The sequence below is a fragment of the Uranotaenia lowii genome, chromosome 1, assembly GCF_029784155.1.
Source record: "Uranotaenia lowii strain MFRU-FL chromosome 1, ASM2978415v1, whole genome shotgun sequence".
In the NCBI taxonomy this organism is placed as follows: Eukaryota; Metazoa; Arthropoda; class Insecta; order Diptera; family Culicidae; genus Uranotaenia; species Uranotaenia lowii.
In genome coordinates, this window is record NC_073691.1 from 18,126,145 (window position 1) to 18,148,811 (window position 22,667).

Here is a 22,667-nt window from a genome sequence, read left to right on the forward strand (position 1 = left end):
AAAATAATCCTGTCTCGACAACTTGCCAAGGGTTTCTGATTCGACATCTTTCAAAGAGATTCCATACTTAACGACCATCTATAAGCTTCCAATTCGAGAATCTCTAAGAAAATCTTGTTTCTATGATCCGGATTCCTGACTAGACGTTTTCTCTAAAGATTGCCAACTCGATGATTTTCTAAAAAAAAAAATGACTTGAAAGCCTTTAAAGGAATCTAAACTCCTTAACTTGACTGGTCTACAATCTACTTACAATCTTTAAAAAGATTACTGACTTGAAGACCTTCCAGAAGATTTCCAGCTCGATAACCTTATAAGAGTCCTGACTGGACAATCCTCCAATGGATGCTCGGGCTCGATAACCTCTAAACAATTCTTGACTCGAAGACCTCCCAACGGATTCTCGACACGTTATTTGTTCAGCATTTTGGCCGGTTAGAATTCTTATCAAGGCTGCTTACCTCTTTTCAGTGGCTTTTTGCGATTTTCGAAAAAAAATCTTAGTTTCACACATCCAAATGCTTCCCAGTTTCACTAGATCCGGTTGTTCCAGATTTTGAAAATGTTTTGTTTTGGCTTGGTTTGTTTACTTTACCAGGGTTGAACTCTGCTCTCGCCTACACTGAAAAATCATTTCACACATTAAGCCTAGTCCACACTAGGCAACATGAACTGCGATTTTTGTTATGAGACGAACTTTGTTGTCTGTTGTTGTTGTTGGAAACCTGAGACGGTCTCAGTGTCTCCCGAAGAAAATGGGAGACGCTGAGACCGTCTCGAAACGAACCGTCTCCTAGTGTGGACCTGGGGGAGGAAGACTGAATAAAAAAAGAAAAAAATCTTCAAACGTCAAAATTTCTCTCATTAATCTACCGACAAGTGCGAGGGTTCAAAATTTTTCTTTCTTATTTAGTGATTTTTAATAAAACTTGTTTGATGCTGAAAAGCACTTGTTTTGCATAAAACAATGATTTAATTAGGTTTTGTTTTGCTCTGGCAAATTCTTGCATGATCAGGCGTATTGAATCGCTCAAATTTCGTCAAAGTTTTGAGGCCGATAAATAAAAATGGGTTGATTAATGGTTGTTCTAAAAATGTAGCTTAATCTAAATTTAGCACCTAAACAACTGAGTTACATGACTCGCTACACGAAACTGATCATCTTAAGTTAAAATTTGAACGATTACAAATCTTTTCAACAATTGCTGGATTTTTGCCGAACAGTAAAAAAACGATACAGAAAACGATACAGCAAATTTCAGTCTTCCTCCCCTGGGTGTGGACTAGGCTTTAGTGTGTCAAATATCACATATTATCGAAATAAGTAAACCATAACAGTTGAGGGAAGGTACCGCTGCACATTAACCGGGAAATTAAGGAAACTTAAGGAAACGAAATGTGTTGTTCCAGATTTTTTTTTTCCTTGAAGTTGTCCCTGATATGCAGACCGCTAGGGCCAACCCCAACTTGCAATGTTCCAGATTTTGAAAAATATGTTTTGTATTGGCTTGGTTTGTTTACTTTACCATGGTTGAACTCTGCTCTCGCCTACACTGAAAAATCATTTCATACATTAGTGTGTCAAATATCACGCATTATCGAAATAAGTAAACCATAACAGTTGAAGGAAGGTACCGCTGCACATTAATGGGAAATGCCGCTTAAGGAAACGAAATGTGTGCGTATCACACATTACGCAAAAAGCGTTTAAAACGAGAAAATATGTGTGGAAATTTCACTACACTCAGAAATAAATAAAATATCAAACAATTAATTTTTAGGTCTTTTCACGTTTCTCCCACGCTCGTTTTTTTATAACCATTTTCGAGTTTTATTTAACCGTTTTATGGTTTTTCTCTGAAAACTTCGAAAATTGTTATTTTTCAACCAGAATGAATTGTTAAAATTCAAGCATATTCAAAGTTTTGGTGGAAAACCAAAAAAATGGTTAAAATTTCAATAACAAGCGAAAATTTTCGTTCCGCCATTGTTTTTTTCAGCGACTCAAAGGATCGGGCTCCGTTTTTCTTCCTTAAATTTCGCAACACAGTTTCAAAGGTAAATTATTTTCTGTTTGCATTGTGTTCATTATAATTTTTACGATCCACATCTCTAGTTTCATTTTAGGCAGTCGCTGTTAGAGCGCGGAGGAACGCGGAGCAATCGAGTCGAGGAACATGCTGAGAAAATTTGTCATCAACTGCAGCGGAAAAAATGCACCAAAAAGACCACCCGATAAGAACAAAAAAGTTCCGGATTTGGAACTCAAGTTTGAAGCGCTATTCGAAGAGTAAAAGGTGAGTTTATTTTAAATACTATTGGGCATCTGCAGGAAATTTTAGGAATTAGAAAATGTATTGAGAAGGCGGATAGATTATTTATAACCTAAAACGTCTTATGCTTCTCCGCAGGAATATGAATCAGCTCAACCGAAAATCGATTTGAACCCAGGAACCTACAGAAAATTGGAAATCGATTTTATGATCTACATACAGAAAGAGACAGCTTCTTCCGGCAACCCAAAAACACTCCCGGAAATGTCCATAGTACTAATCGGAGGATCAACACCTACTGAAAATTGAACAACATCATCTTCAAGAACTGATGAATGTTATTCTATATTAACTTGTTCAAATTAAATAACAATAAAAAACTATGTATTATAATACATTTCAAAATATCAAATTCATTCCGTAAATCTTTTTTTTTTCTAATTATGATAAGAAAGAATCAGGTTCCCATTTTTAAAAACGGTTGTTTTTCAACCATTATTCAGATCTGGTATTACGTTTGAAAAATAACCATTATTGAAGTTCTCTTTGAAATCCCATTTTATGAGTTTTCGCAGAAAACTCATAAAATGACTTAACCCACAAAACTTCGATTATGGTTATTTTTCAAGCGTTAATGGTTTAACACGGCCCAGCGTGCCCTCTTTACGTACACGGATATTTCTCATGGTGTAATTACTTTGATATTTCTCACTGAGAAATATTTCTGCGATTAAAATTTATGCATTGAGAAATGGGATGATTGTTATGGAAGCGACATCTGGTGGTCAGAAAAAAAAAGTTTGAGCCGGGACGTAAAGGCAAACGCTTAAAGCAGAAATAATCAGAAAAAGCAAACGAAAATCGTTTGATTTTCGTATAAGTTCTATGGTCAATGTGCATTATTGACCATAGCATACAAAACAAATGCACTTTCCCTTTAATAATTCTTTTCTGCTATAGATTCCATCCTTTTCAAAGATGATTCACAAATTCGAAAAGAATGGAATCTGCATGCAGTCAAGTTGAGCGGCATTTGGCAACTGAAAAATCTAGCACGTGCTCATACCCGTTGAGTTGGGACTCAAACGCACAAATCACAAAGCGTTTGTTTGAACAAAATAATATTTCGGTTATTAAATTTTATGCATTGGATCATTACACGCCAAGAAATTATTCGGGTGCATAAATTTAAATAACTGGAATTGTTATTTTTTAATATTTCTGGATATTAATGTCAGTCAAATGTCAGAGTAATTAAAACATAATATTTTTAATATTTTTTAAATTTCTGAGTGTATGTTTCAACTCAGGAAGGCTAGCATAACTTATTTTCAACTGTTTGGGGATAAAAACATCCAGATATGCAACTTAAATGGTTTTTATTGAAGCAAATAAGATTATGTACGCACACGAAATTGTTGAGCTAAGGAAAATTTGTATCTAGGTATACAATTACTTACCATTATTTTTCCATAAATGGTTTGAGGCATCAATTTATCATGAGAATATATGCTTTCTGGCACGCTTGTTATATCATTCAAGGTATTTATGGTTGTTTGCTAAAGCACTCAATCTCGTTATCGAAAAAAAAATACAATGTTACAGTTAAGTTTAAGAAAAAAATTCCATCTGGATAGCCACAGAATGGTATGCTACCCACAGCTAAAATCGGATAGACTCAAACTCTTCTTCCATGGGAAGATTAGCTTGGAAATGTTCGTTCCAAGCTTGTTTTACTTCCTGAGGAAAACACAAACAATCACACCTCAACGATACACAAACACGTTCCGGCTAATAATAATTGCTCCAGCTCCAGCACCCAATCTGCAGATGGCTTAACTGATGAGAGAAATCCTACCTACCTAATTATTTATGGCTGCAGATGGGAGGTTGCTCGTTTTATTGAGATTTCTGATATTATGAATAACTTTCGATATCTTGGCTTTTTTCCTGACTGTTTTTTTTTTCTTTGCTTCCATTTTTTTCAGTGGTGAATGCTGGCTATCACGAAAAGCGGCTGCTGCACCATCTGCTCGATAACTACAACGTGCTCGAGCGGCCTGTCGTCAACGAATCGGACCCGCTGCAGCTCAGCTTCGGTCTCACGCTGATGCAGATCATCGATGTGGTAAGTCCGACCGAACAAGCTCGCCTAAACTTCACTTCAGATTGTAAGAAAATTTCCGCTATAAGCGTGAGACAAAATTCCTTAAAAGTTTTAGGTTTTAGTAATTTAAACAAGTTTTCCCAAAAAAAAACGATCTTCCTGTTTAGATATTTTGATAATTTTGACATTTTCGACAATTGTGAAATTTTTGTCAATTTTGGTATTTTTGGCAATTTTGCCATTATTTTTCAATTTTGACACTTTTTTAGTAACTTCTTTATTGGGCTTTTTGACAATTTTGACAATTAAGACCATTTTTGTCAATTTCATAATTTCGAGTTTGACACTTTAAATTTTTTTCTATTTTGAAAATTTAGATAATGTTGACTATCTTGAAAATATTGAAAATTTTAACAATTTTGAGAGTTACTACGATTTTGTCAATTTTCAGGATTTCGTTTAGAAAATTCGCATTGGTATTAACTTTTTTTTGTGTTAGTACTATACTTTGGTCTCCAGTTCAGGGCCGGCAGAGTCAGATAAACGATAAACTGTTAGGGAAAAAACCACTGAAAGTAAATTCCGAAGATGCCCAAAGAAGTCAAACATAATTCAAAACAACTGCACCCGGGAGATTGTGTCCGTAATCCAACCGGGACCAATAAAGTATAAAAACCAACACAAAACATTTTTCCACGGCAAATGAAGCAACGAATGGGGGGATGAAAAAAAAAATACAAACAAACTAGAAAGAACTTTCATGTTGTGCCATTATTCTGCATCTTCCCACGTGTTTGCTCAGCCCTGCTGCTGATCCTGCTGTTGGTTACAATTTTTCGTTTGGGAAAAACTCTCCTCGAACACCAAGTCACTTTCAATCTTCCTGGTAAAAGAAGTTACGAATGGAGGAAAAAAAAGCTAACAACCCTAGAACTTTCTATCCGGTGTTCTACTAGAGATTTTCCACAAGTTTTTTTTTCTCCGCGCCATAAAACTAGCAACACGAGAATAAAACTGTACTCAACACTTCTTGGGCCACGTTTTTTTTTTGGTGCACCCCCTCAAAACGGAAAGCTGCAACTCTTCAGTTGCATCAAAGATCGTATTTTTGCCCAACACAACCACACACTCAAGGGAAACACATCTTCCTCAGCTTCTTCCGCCCGAAAGTATGCAATAAGTGCATTTTGCCTCCGGTTGAAGCAGCGATTCGGAATAAAAAAACAGGACTGCAGCAGTCTTAAATAACTTCAGTCTCCGAATGGGACCTGCTAAGGCTACATACAGCTACCCCATAATTCCTGGAACTCCTTCCCAACTTGCTGGATTTTTTTCAAGAAAGTTCATCTTTTAGGCTCTTAGCCTCAGATTTTTTATTCAGATTTTGTATTTCAGATTTGAACTAGAGATTCAAATTTCCAAATTCAGAGTTGACTTTTCGATTCAGCTTTCAAATTCAGATGCAAATTTCAGATTCAGATTTAAGAATCAGATTTCAAAGTTTAGATTTTGACTACACATCCAGATTTCAAATTTCAGATTCAGAATCATTTTTAGATTCAGATTTCATGTTCAAATTTGAAAACTTTTCGATTCAATTAAAACTGCACGAATTGGGGCGCTTGGGGGGATCAGAGGGGTGCAATGATTGTTTCGAGAAAACGCGCTTCAAAGTTGCGAAGGTGCTCGAATTTTCATATGTTTTTCGAATTCGAGCAGTTTTAATTCAATAAAAAAGTGTTCAAAAAAAATTATAAAAAATCTAAGTTTTGCACCAAATGTACATTAAAACATGAATAATCATTAGGTATACTTAGGGATGAATAAAATCCTAAAGATCAAATAAATTTAAAAAAAAAAAGTTAGGTATACTTAACTCAAAATTGATGATTTTGGCACTTGAACCCCTCTGATCCTGAGGGCATCAATTATGAAAAGTCGAGCACCTTGGCAATTATGAAGCGCGTTTTCTGGGAACTATCATTTGAAGTGCTTTCAAATCCCTTCGATCAAAGCTCTGATCCCAAGCGCCTCAATCTCAATTGTTCCTCCGACTTCAGCAATGGATTTATAAGCTTGCTATAATTGCATAACTCCTTCTGCTCGAAATTTGATAAGTGCATCACTGTCAGTTGGCTTAGCTAAGTTCGAGCTGTACTTTTTAAAAGCCGCAGCGACATAAGTTTACCCAGTGGTCAGTTTTGGAACTACAGAAAAAGCGTTTTCTCGACTAGTCCGGAAACTCAGTTGCTCGATTTGTCGAAACCGGAACCTGGTCTTGGTATGGCTGCATGAATCAAAATTGCGTAGTGGCAGAGGCAATCCCTGTTGGGAAAATGAATCTTATCAAAGCAACCAAAGAGTGATTTTGATCATAAAAAAAGGCGCAAGGTCAGAGTCAGAACCTTCACATGGTTTAAAATTAATGGTCCGAAAGTAAGGGAAGAATCGAGCAAGAAGGTAATTTTTTAATTTTTTTGTTGTTTCCCATGAGGATGGAAAAACTATCAATTTCTTCTTTTGTTAAAGGATAATGTAAGAACTAGTCGAAATCTAATCTTGAGCAGAACCATTTAATTTTCGATATAGGCAATGATTGTTCATGAATCCTATCGAAATGTAGAAAAAACACCTTTTCAAGATCCTTTATATACAATTGCTAACATTTATGAAATTAAATAATGTTATTAGAAGATTTAAAAACATACACATATCTGCTGCAATTTTCATCAATCTGCGCTGACTTTGAACGTCAGTTTATGTCACCCTTGACCGTTATAAACTGATTCTTAATGAATAAAATGGTAGAAAAAAATCATAAAAAAAGCATTAGGGGGCATCCATAAATTACGTAACGCTCCTAGGGGTGGGGGGGGGGTGGGGGTGTAGGGGGTTAGCTCTATGGGCGGAATGAGATTTCGGTTGTGAAAAAGCCGACTCGCGATCAAACATTACAGAAACGCGTGTTTATTGTTCGGACTTTTGTACAGGATTGATTTCTGCTACCAACATGAAATGAGAACTGTCAATTAGGTTGCCAGTACTATTTTCGGGTTTCCATAGCGAGGGATAAGACGTTTGAAAAATACACTGAACGTTAATTGCACTCCATTACCCCTGCTCAATTGATTTCACGTTTAGTTTTTCTCTAAGTCGACGGAACTGTGCTGCAGGTACCCCTTTTGTCATTATATCCGCTTCCTGCTGCGTCGTCGATACGTATTGTAGCTCAATTTGCCCCTGCTGAACCAAATCGCTGACAAATTGATGCTGCACATCGATATGCTTGAGCCTACTCCTGGCTTTGGGCTCACAGACGATCCTTATGGTACTCTGGTTGTCTTCAAAGTACGGAACAGCTGTAGTTATTTCGTACCCCAACTCCTTCAGTAATCGTTTGAGCCACAATCCCTCGCAGACTGCAGTACACAATGCAACCAGTTCTGCCTCGGTCGACGACAGCGAGACTGATTGCTGCTTCTTGGTGCCCCAGATGGTCGTCCACCCGAACACCTTCAGGATGTATCCGGTAACTGAGCGCCTATCTACTGCAGCAACCCCTTCACATATCGCAATATGCGCTTCAAGTGAACCTAGTGCTCGTCCGTTGGGCAGCTTTGAAATTGGCTGTGGTAGTGGAAACATGCGTCATTTTCGCTCTGGAACTCGAGTTTGGTAATGAAATAGTCGAATCTATCATTCCAAACCTTCGAGGCCTGTTTTAGGCCGTACAATGACTTCTTCAAATGACACACTAGTCCTTCACCAACTTCAAAGTCCTCTGGCTGAGTCATATATATTTCTTCGGCAAGATCTCCGTTGAGGAAAGCAGATTGAACATCCATTTGGTGGATCAGCATACGCCACAGCACGATAGCCGTTTGGGCCGTAGCCCACGAAAATCCCTTTCAAGCTTTTCTCATCGAGCTTCTTGCGAGTCTCCTTCGGAATATGGCAATACGCAGGAGAGCCAAAAACCTTCAACTTCGACACATCTGGTTTCCTTCCATTCCAAATTTCTGCTGGCGTCTTCTTGCTATCAAGCGCACACGAAGGGCTTCGTTTCGTTAGAAATGCCGCTGTTTCGACTGCTTGCCCCCAGAACGACTTGTCGATACCAGAATCAAAAAGCATCGACCGGGCCTTCTCCACGAGCGTCCGATTCATTCGCTCGGAGACGCCGTTCTGCTCGGGCGAATACGGAACTGTGAACTCCATCTTGATTCCTTGCTTCCGACAAAAAAAACGCGTCTCATTGCCGACATACTCTCCACCGTTGTCCGACCGTAGGCGAGAAATCTTGCATCCAAACTTGGCAGTTGCTTGAGCCTCGTAGTCCTTGAAACAGCTGGTTACCTCACCCTTAGACTTGATAAGGTACACCACTGTGAATCTTGACCAATCGTCAATAAATGTGACGAAATATTTCTCGCCGCTCCAGGTTGCAGGCACCACTGGCCCGCAGACATCGGAGTGCACAAGCTCCAACATCCGACTCGATCGCCGTTCCTGCCGCAACTCAAACGGATTTCTTGTCTGCTTTGCCGCTACACAAGATTCGCAGACCGCCAATTGTTTCTCGCCTTGCACCGCTTTCATTCCCTCGACGATTTCACCATTCAGCAGGCTAGTCAGATTTCTCTTCCCCAAATTGCCGAAACGTCGGTGCCACAGTTCATTCACTTTATTTATTTGGCCAGAGAATAAAAGTGAATCGCACATACCTTTTGGTGAGTAGAAGTTGAGCTCTTACAATTTTTCTCGTCGAACACCAGTGGCCACCACCGCGGAGCCTTGTAGTATCTCGACGCGGTCGCCGGCGAACACCACTCGCATTCCGGCAGATTCCACCTTACTCAGGGAGAACAGGCTGTCTCTAGCTTCGGGGATATACACTACATCTGACACTTTCGCCTCGATGGACTTATTTTGTAGCACTGATATCACTGGAACATCACCGGACAGCTTTGCTGTCACCCATTCACCACTTTTGGCCACCGCAATGTCCATTGGCTGTGCCATTGGAACCAATTTTTCGAACAACCGTTTATCGTTACAGATATGCTCGGTTGCACCCGAGTCAATGTACCACCGTATTTTCTTCCGTTCATCCAAACTCGTTTCGCCGTCAGTCAAAAACATCACTCCTTTTGATTGTTCACTCGCGACGTGCGCAAACGATTTGGAGAACCACTTCTTTTCACTGTTGTTCTTCTTCTCAGGACAATTTGCCAACTCGCAGCTCGTTTAGCTGTCGGTTCAAGTGCAGTCGTTTCGCGACACTTTTTCGTTCGAAGATTTTCACTAACGAATCCCACATTTGCTTCGGAGAATTCCGATCATGCAAATGTTCCAATTGATCATCATGGATCCGCGACACAATCATTCGTTTACACGTTTTATCTTTCTTCAGCCTCTCTTTCCGAGCTTCTTCCCGTCGTTGCCTGACGTCATTCGTCATCCCATCTTCAATTTCAATTCCGGCACATCATCAATATCGGTCTCCACACATTCCACTAGATTGTGCTCATCTAGAAGTGTGAGCATCCGAAACTTCCAGGCCGGGAAGTTGACGCCATTGGACATCACAACGCGGTAAGGCTGATGTCATGCTGAGGCGACAAGCAGCGCTTTGGGTTCTACGTTCCGATAAGAATTGCAATGCAACGCATTGGGAACGTCATGCTGGTGCGACATGTCGCTTTGAAATTCCCTACAAATCATCACTTCTCTACATCTGATAATGCTTTGAATCGTCTCCTTTCTTTCGAGAACCGTCAAAAACTTATTATGCATCGGATTGCAAGAATGCCGAAATTTGAACCGACAAAATTCCTTGTTTTTTTACGGGAACCAAGAATTTATGAAAATTTTCTTGTCGATTCAGATATTATTTAGTTTATTATCACAAATTTGGACGGATCTTCGAATTATTGTGGTTAAAACCCGAAATCCCATTGGATTTCCTACTTGTCGCGCTACAAAACACCCTGGCATCAGCTTTGTCGCGCTTGTGCAATTTTTGCGTTACGTTATTTATGGATGCCGCCTTACTCGGGTTTTTGTTACAAGTTTTCCATCAAAATATCAATTAATGGTGTAGTTTTTAAAAGTAGAATATGATCTTGAGTGGAACCATCTTTGATCTTGAGCGGAACTACTTGCTTCCGAAATAAAGCGCTAGGTGCGCTGCCTTATGCCTAATGTCTCACATGCGCTCTTTACCCCTGAATATCTTTGTTATTGATTCTTTCTTTCAGAAGGACAAAGGGAAGGAGGAGGAAGGCTTTTATTCTTTTTTTTTGGCATAGTTCGCCCTAATGAAGCCTTTTTTTGCTTATTTGGGATGTGCAACCTTCTCTTATAAGCTCGCTCTATCAACTGACTTCCGAAAACGGATTCATATCTTTCTGAAATTTTCTCATTCCCTCATTTCGTAATTCGAGCTAAAACCAAGTAAATATCCCTCTCGTTCCTATCAGGTTTAATATGTTTTCCTCTCTGAACGGAATCTTACCAATAATTCTGAGCTTGGAACGATTCCTCCTTCGGATCAGAGTTGCCAGACTAATTATTCATATATTTATGTACACTCAATATTCTCTACACCATGAACACCCTCTATGAAGCCCGCTCGTCTAAAACTAACAATATATGTTTTTATATACTTAAAAATCCCCATTCTAGCTAATATAAAGATTAATCCCTACTTCCAACACATAAATTCAATACTTATTGCATAAAGCAAAATTGAAAAAAGATTTAATGCATTTTGTAACAACGGTTACAAAAGTAACATGAAAATCACATTACTATTTATGACTATTACTCAACACTGAAATACCGGTTTCGGAAGGTTGCGTAAAACCGGTATTCGATATTGGAAAAATCGGCCACTAATGCCGGTTTTCGGTTAGGGTATTATGGACGGAATGAGATTTCGGATGTGAAAAAAATCAATAACTAAAGCGCGGAAAGCTTACTTGACTGTTTAACTAGTTTAATTTATCATTGTTTTTGTTATGAAAAAAGTCAACAATAAAAATTCTCGTAAAACATCCGTCTACCAAATTTACGCAGCTGAAACCAAACGATCAGGCGGAACTTCCGGTAACGATGATTTGTGGCCACGAACCGACAATAGCGAGCGACGGGCAAGAAATATGGAAATGACTGCGGACTTTGACTTTGAACATTTTTTTTCCTCTTTTTGAGAAGAGGTCACTCCAGAAACATGACGCAATGTCCATATCGGATGGGACACAAATGCAGAACAAAGTGAATCCTTGAAAGCTCCCCACCTCCCTTCTTGAAATTTCTTCCCTCTTTATTGAATGGGAAACCACCATTGAAAAAAAAAATAACAGAAATGCCCCCCATGGGAGCTCTTAGTTGGTGGCAAACTTTTTATTTAGTCTTAAAATTCGTCATAAATATTAATAAAATTATTCATAAACACTCGCGATTTTCCCTCCTCCCTAGTTTTTTCCTTCTTGCAAGTTTGAAAAAAAAGAAGGGGGACTATTCAAATTTTCGATGGACCACCACCCGGAATGGACAACCAACAGAGAGAGCGTTAGAGGTGAGTCGGACATCATCGGATGAAACCGACACCGGATGAAACTCACCGACATAAAAAGGTTCCAGGAAACGAAAAGGGTGGACAGAGAGATGTGGAAACGGACCGAGTTTAAGGGTGGCTTAATGCGGATTTTGGTAAACCATCTGCTGTTCTGTTGCTGTGCTTAACGGGATGATTTAACAACGGAAAGTCATTTGCCTTCAAAAGGAGGACGACGAATTACCCCTGTAACGCCCTCGAGTCAGTGATGATGATGAGTCCATACCAGATTTTTCCAGCAAAATTATATCGGGGGATAGGCGCTCGGAGCCGGATTTAGGCTCAGGGAAGGGGGACAGTTTTTTGTAGAAAGCACGTTAACAGCTCATGGATAAAAATTGTCTAACAACAAACGATTTCAGAAACCCCAAAAAATAAGTCACTCAAAAATAGGAATCAGATTTAAACCAAATCATAATGATAAATCTTAACTCAAAAATTGATTCAGTGTGAGAGTAGTCGAAAAAGTCCGAATCATAATTTAACTTTCACATGAAGTTTGAGACTTAAAGTCTGAATTTGGAATTCTCATATCAATTCGAATGATCCAAAGCAACCAAAAGTCCCATAAAACTGGTACGAAAAAGCCTACTCAGCCCCATCATTGATCTTCGCAAACAAGTCAAAATGACCGTCTGTTCAGCATCCAGTGGCCTTTCAATTCAGCATCCTAAAAATCGTAAAATGAGCACGAAATTCTCTCTCATTTTCTCATGATTATTTACTATATGCTCAGCAGGTCCCGCAGGTAGTGAAACTTCACGTCAACGTGTTTGAGGCGACTATGGTCCTTACTATCTTCCGCAACCCTTATAGTTGATTGGTTATCCTCAAAGTAGGTCACGGGCTCACCAGGATCACACCACAGGTCTCGCAGTAACCTTGACATCCAAACACCTTGACAAGCCGCACTGCACAGCGCAGTCAGCTCGGCTTCCGTTGAGGACAACGCAACAGTCTGCTGTTTGCGTTTTGCGTCATCCATGCCACAGTGCATCCAAACACCTTGAAGATCGCACCGCTTACCAAACGCCTGTCGATAGGATCATTCGCCCAGTCTGCATCAGCGAACACTTGCAGAGCTGGAGCATCCTTTCGAGCCTTAAACACCAAGCACCAATCCAGGGTTCCCTTAACGTAGCGCAACACCCTTTTCAGATTGTTCCAGTGCTCGTCGGTTGGGCAACACTGGTACTGGCTGAAGAAGTTAACAGCCGCAGCCAAATCCGGTCGACACATGACGGAAGCGTACGTCAGACAGCCTACCAATTCACGATACGACTTCGTAGACCTCTTTGCTTCTTCGCCCTTCGCAAGCTTCAATCGCACTTCTATCGGTGTGCTGATAGGCTTGCATTCCTGTATCCCGAATCGACTCAACATATCTTCGAGGTACTGTCTTTGGCTTATCTTCAGCGTGCCTGCCCTTGGGTCACGCTCAATCTTCATACCGAGAAACGATTTGACATCGCCAACGTCGGTCATTTCGAACTCCTTTGAGAGGCAGCGCTTGACTGTTTCAACTGCTCTCAACGTGTCACCGATAACCAAGACATCATCGACGTACAGTACCAGTACCACTCTATCTTGACCAATTCTCCGCGTGTATAAGCATTGGTCATTGGCGCTCTGTTTAAAACCAAGGTGATCTTCGACGAATCGGTGGAATCGATCATTCCACGCCCGAGATGCCTGCTTCAGGCCATACAGCGACTTATGCAACTTGCACATCAGATCATCACCTCCGTCAAAACCTTCAGGTTGGACCATGAATATCTGCTCAGTCAGATCACCGTTCAAAAATGCGGTCTTCACGTCCATTTGGTGAGCTACCATATTTTCTTGACACGTCAATGCCAATACCGCACGCAGCGAGTCCATTTTCACCACGGGAGAATACGTCTCAGAATAATCAAAACCATATTTCTGAGAGAAACCTCTTGCTACGAGGCGGGCTTTGTAGCGATCGGACTCACCGTTCAGCCCTCGCTTCACCTTAAACAACCATTTACAGGTGATAGCCTTCCGATTCGCTGGTAGCTTACATAACGACCAAGTGCAGTTCTTCTCAAGGCTTTCCATCTCTTCATTGATGGCGGCCTCCCACTTCTCCCAGTCACTTCTCTTCCGTGCATCTGCAATCGAGGTTGGCAAGTCCTCGACGAAGCTGGTCGCATTCAGGGCATAAGCAGCATACTCGACTTCGAACTCACTATGCCACTTCGGAGGTCTACGATCACGCTGGACTCGCTGGCTTTCACTAGCATCTGGCGCCGATTCCTCTTCCGCTTCAGGCATTTCGTCGTCAACAAAGCTGTCAAACTCGTCATTCGACTCTTCTTCCGTATGCTCGCATTCTTCTTACCCATGCGCACTCTTTTCTTCCGTATCACTGTAGATCGAATTCATATCAACACTATCCGGCACAAAATAGTCACTACCACAGCTTCTCCTTGCTTCCTGCTCGAAACGCTCGCACTCCAAAAAGTATACGTCTCGAACATGCACTATAGTCTTCTTCTTCGGGTTCCATACACGATACCCATTGAACGCGTACCCCAGGAAGACACCTTTCCATGCCTAATCGTCGAATTTCTTCCGCAGTTGCTTAGGCACATGGACAAACACTGGACAACCAAACGCACGAAGCTTGGATACGTCTGGTCTCTTGCCCTCCCATACCTGGTACGGTGTCACATCCGCGCCAATCCCATTGGACGGACTTCGATTCAAACAGTAGGCCGCTGTCTGAACAGCCAGACCCCAGAACTGCTTATCCACTCCCGAATCCGCCAACATAGCTCGAACCTTCTCGACTAGAGTGCGGTTCATCCGCTCACTCACCCCATTCAGCTCGGGGGTGTGAGGAACCGTCCACTCCAACGGAGACGCGATATTTTCCGACCGAACTTTGCCACCACTTGAGCCTCGCACTCAGAAAAGCACCGAAACACTTCGTCTTTACTGGTAATCGGATATACCATCGTAAAGTGGCTCCAGTCATCCACAAACGTAACAAAGTACTTCGCGTTATCAAGATCCACCGGCGTTACGGGCCCGCACACATCCGAGTGTATCAACACGAGCACTCGCGACGAACGTCTACTGACACACTTCCGGAACGGTTTCCGGGTTTGCTTACCGATTACGCGAGAATCACAAACGACTTCTTCAGAACTAGTACGTTTGCAATCAATCTTCAGTCCGGTAATGAGTTCACGATTGATGAGATTCTGGAGACTCCCGCCGTTCAAATGACCGAATCTCCGGTGCCATAGAACTAGACTACTTGGAACACGACCGCACGAAACCATCGCACTCGCGCCCGGGCGATTCACTTTCAAATCGGCAACGACCTCGGATCCACGATAAATTTCCACTTTACCATCGTAGTAAACCACCTTCATCCTAGCCTCATCCATCCGCAACACGGAAAACAAGTTGCAGCGCAACTCCGGCACAAATAACACATCTTTTATCGTGCACTCAATCAGTTTTTCATTAACCCGTGACAAAACCTTCACATTCCCAGTATGTCGAGCCACAAGACACACCCCATTCTTAGCAATCGCTATTTCCACAGGATTTTTCAATGGCTTCAGCTCTTCAAACAACGACCGATCATTAACCAAATGATCGGAGCAACCGGAATCAATAAACCATTGAACACTACCATTTTCAATGACATGGCCACTGCCCTGCCCCAGAAAACATATGCCACCGGTTTCGGCAATATTTGCCTTCCCTTGCCTTTTCTCATCACTTTTCGCAATTCCCATCTTCTTCAGGCCAGGACAATCGGCCATCCGATGTCCTTCCGCCTTGCACTTGAAGCATCGGAACTTCTTCTTGTTCTGCTTCGTTCCGGCAAATGCCGCCTGTTCACACTTGGGGGGAACCGAATCAACACCAGCACTTCGCTGTTTGATTTCCTGATCCAACAAGCGACATTTCACAAACTCGATGGTCAAACTTTCTTCCGGCATTGTTTCTATCGCGGTCACCACCGTAGAAAACGACGATCCCATGGTTAACAACAAATGGCAAATCACGTCTAGGTCAACCATTTCACCACCCGTTCCGCGATAATCCCGAACAAGTTTATCGAACCGCAAAAAGTGTTCTTGAAGAGAGCCACTATGAAACTTCATACACAACATTTGTCTCTTCAAATGCATCCGATTAGCGATGCTGCGTCGCTCGAAAATTTTCGTGAAAGCATCCCACACGGCTTTTGGTGTGCATTTATCCTGTACATACTCAAGTTGAGAGTCGTGTATTCTCGAGATCAGGATCGATTTGCACCGACGCTCTTGCTTGAGACGCTTCTCCAGCAACCGTTTTTTCGGCTGGTGCTCCTCAGCCGTGTCATCTTCCTGTTCGTCCAACTCCGGCATATCTTCTAATACAACTAAGCAACTCATACTCTTCCAGGAGTACCCGCATATGATATTTCCATGCGGTAAAGTTGGTACCATCGAACAGGGCCAGATGGTATCGCTCATTCCTGTTTTCCTCCTCCATTGTCCGCAAAGTCCACTTTACAACAAGATTCACACGCGCCGGAATGGTCTGGGCCAATAACCTAAAGTGGTTTCGGATTGGTTTCCCTACGAAAACCGGAGAAAAACACGTGACTTAACAGAGCAAAAAATAACAACGTGTATTCTGATTAACGATACAATGGGTTGTGAATAAAAGGAGGGAAAAGTATTTGACGTTTACAATAGGTCAACAACAGTGCTTCCAGAGATTGCACTCTAACACCGGATTCCAACCTCGAAAAATTAGGGTTTGCCGAGATTTGTCCAATTTAATTATCAGGTTATCAAATTACTTTAAAAAAAACTTGCCCGGCTTTAGGATCGAACCCCGACCTTGGTGGTGACAATCGTACACGCTACCACATGGACACGTTTAGATGTTCTTCTAACAGAAACTAAAACTCGAAGTGGTGATATGATTTCGTTGCATACCGACAGGCCTAGACAACCCACCAGGAAGAAAGCACCTCGATGCACTTTTTGAGACTTGAAAAATCCCGTTTAGAGTGCTTTTGTGCCCTTTTTATGACAACGTACATATAAATCCCTTTTGCAACCTTCAAGTTCGTCAATGAGTACATATAGTTCACTCAAGGGAATTAAGCAGTTGTTTCTCTTTGTCAGCCAATATGGAACTTTCAGTCTTCATTTAAGTGAATCTGTTACTTTTGGTTGCTTGGGTAAGGTGGTTATTAGGTTGATTTTTTTTTTAGTATTCGTGTTTTAACTAGTGAACTTTTTTTTAGGTTTTTTTTTCCTATGGGTGATTTGAATGGTTGTTCGTTTCATTTTAGGCTTATTAATTTGATAAACGTTTTATCGTTAAAGAAAAAAGGAGAGCCTGATTATTTCTCACGGGTTTTCCCCTGGAATTCGGCCCTGGTCCGACCGCGCCCTTTAGGATGATTATTACGGTTGTTTGCCGAGAAAGAGCCAAATCACACGAAAAGGGTCACGTCCTGGACATTTGTTTCACCAACTGGCCTTTTCATTTCTTTCAGGATTTTACCCGTTTTCCTTCAGGGAAAATTTGGCACTCAACGCGAGATTGAATATCGACTCCTGCTTTCCACCATTTTCACAGTTTTCAATTCAAATTAATTAATAATTTAAAAAAATCAAAAATTTGTCAAGTTGATTGATTGGAATGACGCAAATTTTATTTTCGAAACTTCAAACTCCGGCAAATGTGACACTTATGAAGGTGACAGTAAATCTGACAGCAAAACATTCGTCTGTCAGGTATAGGTACCTAAACTTTTCCGATGGCTTTCATCTCCGACAACAAATGCCACTCGAAAGCTTAGTCTTCCGCCGACGCATTTCATTTCACCCGCGGACAATGATTTAGATTCCATTCGTGTCTGGCTTTCGGGGTGTCGTTTATTGGAAAAGTTTTGCCGGAAAATGAGCCATCCCCCCGGCTCAGGATACTTATTCAATGAGCAAAGCAAACCCCGTTCTACGTTCTGTCGGAAAATGCTGTTGGTCCTATAAAAGGAAAACATGGTTTCGGTGTCAATTTTTAGGAGGAAGGTTACACGACTCATTCATAGTTCTCGATTAAGCAGAATGCAGATTACAAACCTAAAGCTCACTCAAATCCAGAATTCTTATTTAGAATGACAGATTTCCGTTTCCGCTGTTAGGTTAGGCGGATGACATAGTAAGTGCTATGCGATGCGAACCGGCGAATGCGATTCAATGCGGCGAACCACATTTGATGAAAATGTATGTGAATCGCTTAAACCTGACATAGGCCGATGACATAGTGAGTGCAATGCGATGCGAATTGGCGGAAAATTTACGGACGCTGCCTATGCGAACTTGAGCGGCGGAACAAATTGACATCTCCTTCGCCGCGTTGAGTATGTCAGGTTTAAGCGATTCACATACATTTTCATCAAATGTGGTTCACCGCATTGAATCGCATTCACCGCATCGCATCGCATCGTATTCACTATGTCATCGGCCATAGTCAACGCGGCGAAGCATATGTCAATTTGTTCCGCCGCTCGAGTTCGCGTAGGCTGCGTCTGTAAATTTTCCGCCAATTCGCATCGCATCACACTCACTATGTCATCGGCCTCATCCAAGCCTAGTCCACACCATGATGAATCTAGATATGGTGGTCTCACTTTGGCTAAAAGTAGACGAGGGTTGGATGCGGCGTTAGGGGCGAAACGCAGCCGAAATTTGACAGCTGGCTGTTGGCTTGGCTGCTGACTGGCTGGGATGCCAGGTGCTCTGATTTTTATAAAACACGGAGTTTTGCCAATCATCAATATTTTACTCAGATAGAGATTTCACCATGATTTTTGCAAATATAATCCATAGAAGCGAAAAAATTCTTCCGGCTGAGTTTCAGGCTGGTAAACAAAGCTAGAAGACGTTGAACCAATAGACGAGGGTGCCAGTTTTGTCGGTAGCAGTGAGTTACATTAATTATCCATTACTTGTAACAGATTTATGCTTATTCAACACTAATTTCTTCCAAAAGCTGTCTAGAAGCAGCAAAAAGTCATCTAATCGGATGGTAACATAGCGAAGTATGACATTCCATCGTCCGAGAAGCGGCTGGCTGTCCTACAGGAACATCTGATCTTCATCGAGATGAAACAGCTGCTTCAGGAGGACCCCCGTCTGTTGCCATCGCTGCTCCAGAAGATCCAATCGAGTAATCCGGATCTGATGGGTATCATTTGGGAAAACCAGAGGGAGTTTTTGGCCCTTTTGAACGAGGGAACCGGTGGCAGTGTCGTAGTGCATGATGTAGCCTCGACTGCCGCTTCGATGGTGAACACCCTGAGTTCGACCTTGATGCTATCGATCGGACAAGCAACATCCGGTTTAGGATTGTTATATAGATCCTTCCTATTGTGGTATCTTGATATAAATCGTCTTTGCGCTCCCACCATACAGACCATACTGACAATATATGAGAGCCCAACTCAACCGACGATGTTTAGCAATCGATAGCACAACTGACCTTTGTAGAGTGTAGCAAGCAATCAAGTCAGTTGTGCGGCAGTCTGGATTTGGATCTTAATAAAGTCTAGACCCGGGACTCCACACCTATTATCACGGTTAATCATACCCAAGCAACAATTTAAATCCTAATTGGCTTTATAATTGAAAAAGGAAGGTTTTTTAGTGGGATTGGATAAGAGCTGAAGGCTGTGTAGCAGTTTTTGTGAAGATTGCTATAAGAACCACCTTTAGGATAGCTACACAACCGCTATATGACCTCATTCTAAGATCTCAATCATGATCTAGGATATTTTTTTAACCGTGTATATAAAGGTTTTGAAAGCCTCTTTAAAACAATTGTAAAACCCCTGTCCAAAACCAAAAGAAAAACAAAATGATGAAGAATGACAGTTCTTCTCCGATTCGAATGTAAACAAAAAAAATCAAAACAGCTTTTATGCAAAAATTTGCGATAGCTGTTTTAAAAAACACTCATCCACAGGAAGACACCCACGGTTTCCGTGTTTTTTCGGTATTTGCTCCCGGTTCATCGATCATACCGAGTATTGGAATTTATTTCAACCTGGTGATGAAGGTAGGTAACTGCTCAGACAACGGTCCACCACTACGTCGAATGATTCACACAGGTCTTCCCGGCGGGACCTATTTTCAAAATATTCCTTGGAACATTCCTCAGCTCTTGTTGCCGATCGAAAAAACACAGAGCGAAAACTAACTTCTACTAATTGTAAAAAATGTTTTAGAAATGATACTTTTCCCTAAACATGTTCTTTGATCTTTGCATCCAAATCCGAAACTCCCCAGAAGGCAAAATGTTTTTCTAACATTTCTTTCGGAAATAGATAAGTAATAAAAATTACAGATACACTCTTTTTTTTATTTTAAAAGAAACATTGACACCTTCCAAATTCACATTTTCAAGCTGCTTCAGTTTCCAGTTTTTTTTTCCGGGATTTTCATCCCTTAGGATGATTCATCCCTTTTCCTTCCGTGGCTTGTAGTTGTTTTTTTTTTGTGGTATTTTTTTGTGTTTTTTTTTTGTATTTTTTTTTGTGTTTTTTTTTTGGTTTTTTTTTGTATTTTTTTTTCTTTTTATAATAAGGAAAGGAAAATTATAAGAAATAGATAGATAGGAAAGATAATAGGACAGAATAAAGAATTTAAATTTCAGCAAATAGGTTGCTCTTTCGGAGGAAACTAATGACTTTTTCTTCTTCATCTGAGTCATTCGAAAGAATTTCCCGAAGGCTGTTGGAAAGATCACTGTCTGTTCGTTCTTGCTGGTAGATTTGGCACTGCACTAATATGTGCTTAACGGTTATCGGTACATTGCAGGCATGGCATATTGGAGGGTCCTCTTTCTCCATTAGATGACCATGGGTCAACCTTGTATGTCCGATTCGCAATCGTGTCAGAGCACGCCGTTCGAGGAAAGCTTTTCGGTCGGTCCAAGTTGAGGTGCAGTTCTTTATCTCTCTTAATTTGTTATCCCGACACCTGTTCCATTCATTGCTCCAGGTTATAGAAAGAAATTCTTTGAGCCAGTGAGAGACGTCTGGAGAAGGGATTGGTATGTTGGGTGGTTCATGTTCACTGCCTTCGGAAGCAAGACGGTCAGCAGCTTCGTTGCCCTGGATGCCGGCATGGCCGGGTATCCAGCATAGGGTAATGTTTTTCTGGACAGCAAGATCGGATAGGTCACTTATCCATGGATGTTTTCTATTTCCGGCCAGGATGGCTTTCAATGTACTGGCCGAATCGGAAAAAATTACAGATCTTGGAAGAGGACAAAGGTCTTGTGCAGCTCTCAAGATGGCAAAAGCCTCTGAGCTAAATACAGAGCACTTGGGTGGTAAGGAGAGTGCAAGGCTAGCGTTGTTACTGAACACACCACATCCCACACGACCATCAGTGGATTTTGAACCGTCGGTGTAAAATTTAGGAAGATGTTTATACTTTCTTTCTACAAGATGTTGGAAAAATGACCGGGCAACTGCTGGACTGCCTCCGGCGCGTATTTTGGAAAGAAGGCTTAAGTCAACCTGCGGGATCGGGGAGTTAAATTTGCGGGACCTGGGTTCGGGGCGGGGTTCAATGTCAGGGAGAGACCCTTGGTATTTTTGTAAAAAGTTCCCGGCTCGCCTGACCAGAGGGACATCAGGGTCCCGACCATAGGATAACCAGCGAATAGCTTTGGCAGATAGGTTTAGGCAGAGGATGTATTCAAAGGGAACTTGTCCACTTTCGGCCATAAGGGACAGAATAGGACTACTTCTGAAAGCACCACTTATGATACGGACGGCTTGGTTGTATACTGGTTCAAGACTTTTTGCAATATGATCACCTCCATCAGTTTCCAGTTGCATTCTGTTCTGGATATGGTTGCATTCTGCAGTGAAAAACCGTTCACATTGTTTTTTCCAAAGCTTTAGTATGTTTGTGCTACCCACTATCTCGAACTTTTCCTGCTACAGTTTCCGGGGATCTTTACTTCAAACCCATTTTGAAGTAAACAATTTGGCTCCGGTTCTTCTGGGAGTAGAATATTAATTACTGGAACTACATGGTCTAATACTGCGTCGCGCTGGGTGGAATCTTCAACAATAACAATGTCCTTTTTATTTTCACTACCTGGCCGGTTTTTATTTCACCAGATAACAACAGTGAGCAGCATCCCGGGTACTGCATTGAAGACGAACCTACAAACAATATAATTAATATTCTTTGGAGCGAAAAAATGTAGCACATTTACCTGAGAATTTGAACCAGTTGAGACTCATTTTTACTTTTTATTTCTCCTGTTTCCGATCAGCAGCAAAGGCACGCAATATCGTATAAGTAGATAGCGGACAAATTTTAAAAATTGAGGCTTCAAAAACGGAAACGACAATTTCGGATAGTCAATAATGAATTTCGCGAATTTGATTTATTTTGATTGTTGTTGTTGATTTTGTTATTCTACACACTGTAAGCTGAAACTAGTCGATTCAGAGTTTTAATGAACTCCTATAAAGCTCCGCGAAAAGCTGTTGGGTTTTATAAGCAGGTAAACTGATCCGTGGAAGAAAAAACATTCCTCTAGATACATTGTTCAAGAGACATTTGACTTATAAATGGTAGCTGCTAATAAA

The 22,667-nt window shown here is 41.3% G+C and overlaps 1 protein-coding gene and 1 long non-coding RNA gene across 2 annotated transcripts in view; both read left to right on the forward strand.

The window, feature by feature from the left end:
• LOC129751952 (neuronal acetylcholine receptor subunit alpha-7) overlaps positions 1 to 22,667 on the forward strand; it is a 658,912-nt gene that overhangs the window by 219,525 nt on the left and 416,720 nt on the right. Inside the window, exon 2 of the mRNA XM_055747751.1 lies at positions 4,262 to 4,401. Coding sequence (XP_055603726.1) covers positions 4,262 to 4,401 — 140 coding nt within the window. The remainder of the gene's footprint in view (positions 1 to 4,261; positions 4,402 to 22,667) is intronic.
• Positions 1,929 to 2,659, forward strand: LOC129751961 (uncharacterized). The gene is made up of 3 exons (XR_008738836.1): positions 1,929 to 2,058; positions 2,117 to 2,297; positions 2,412 to 2,659. It is a non-coding gene; the product is annotated as an uncharacterized LOC129751961 (long non-coding RNA).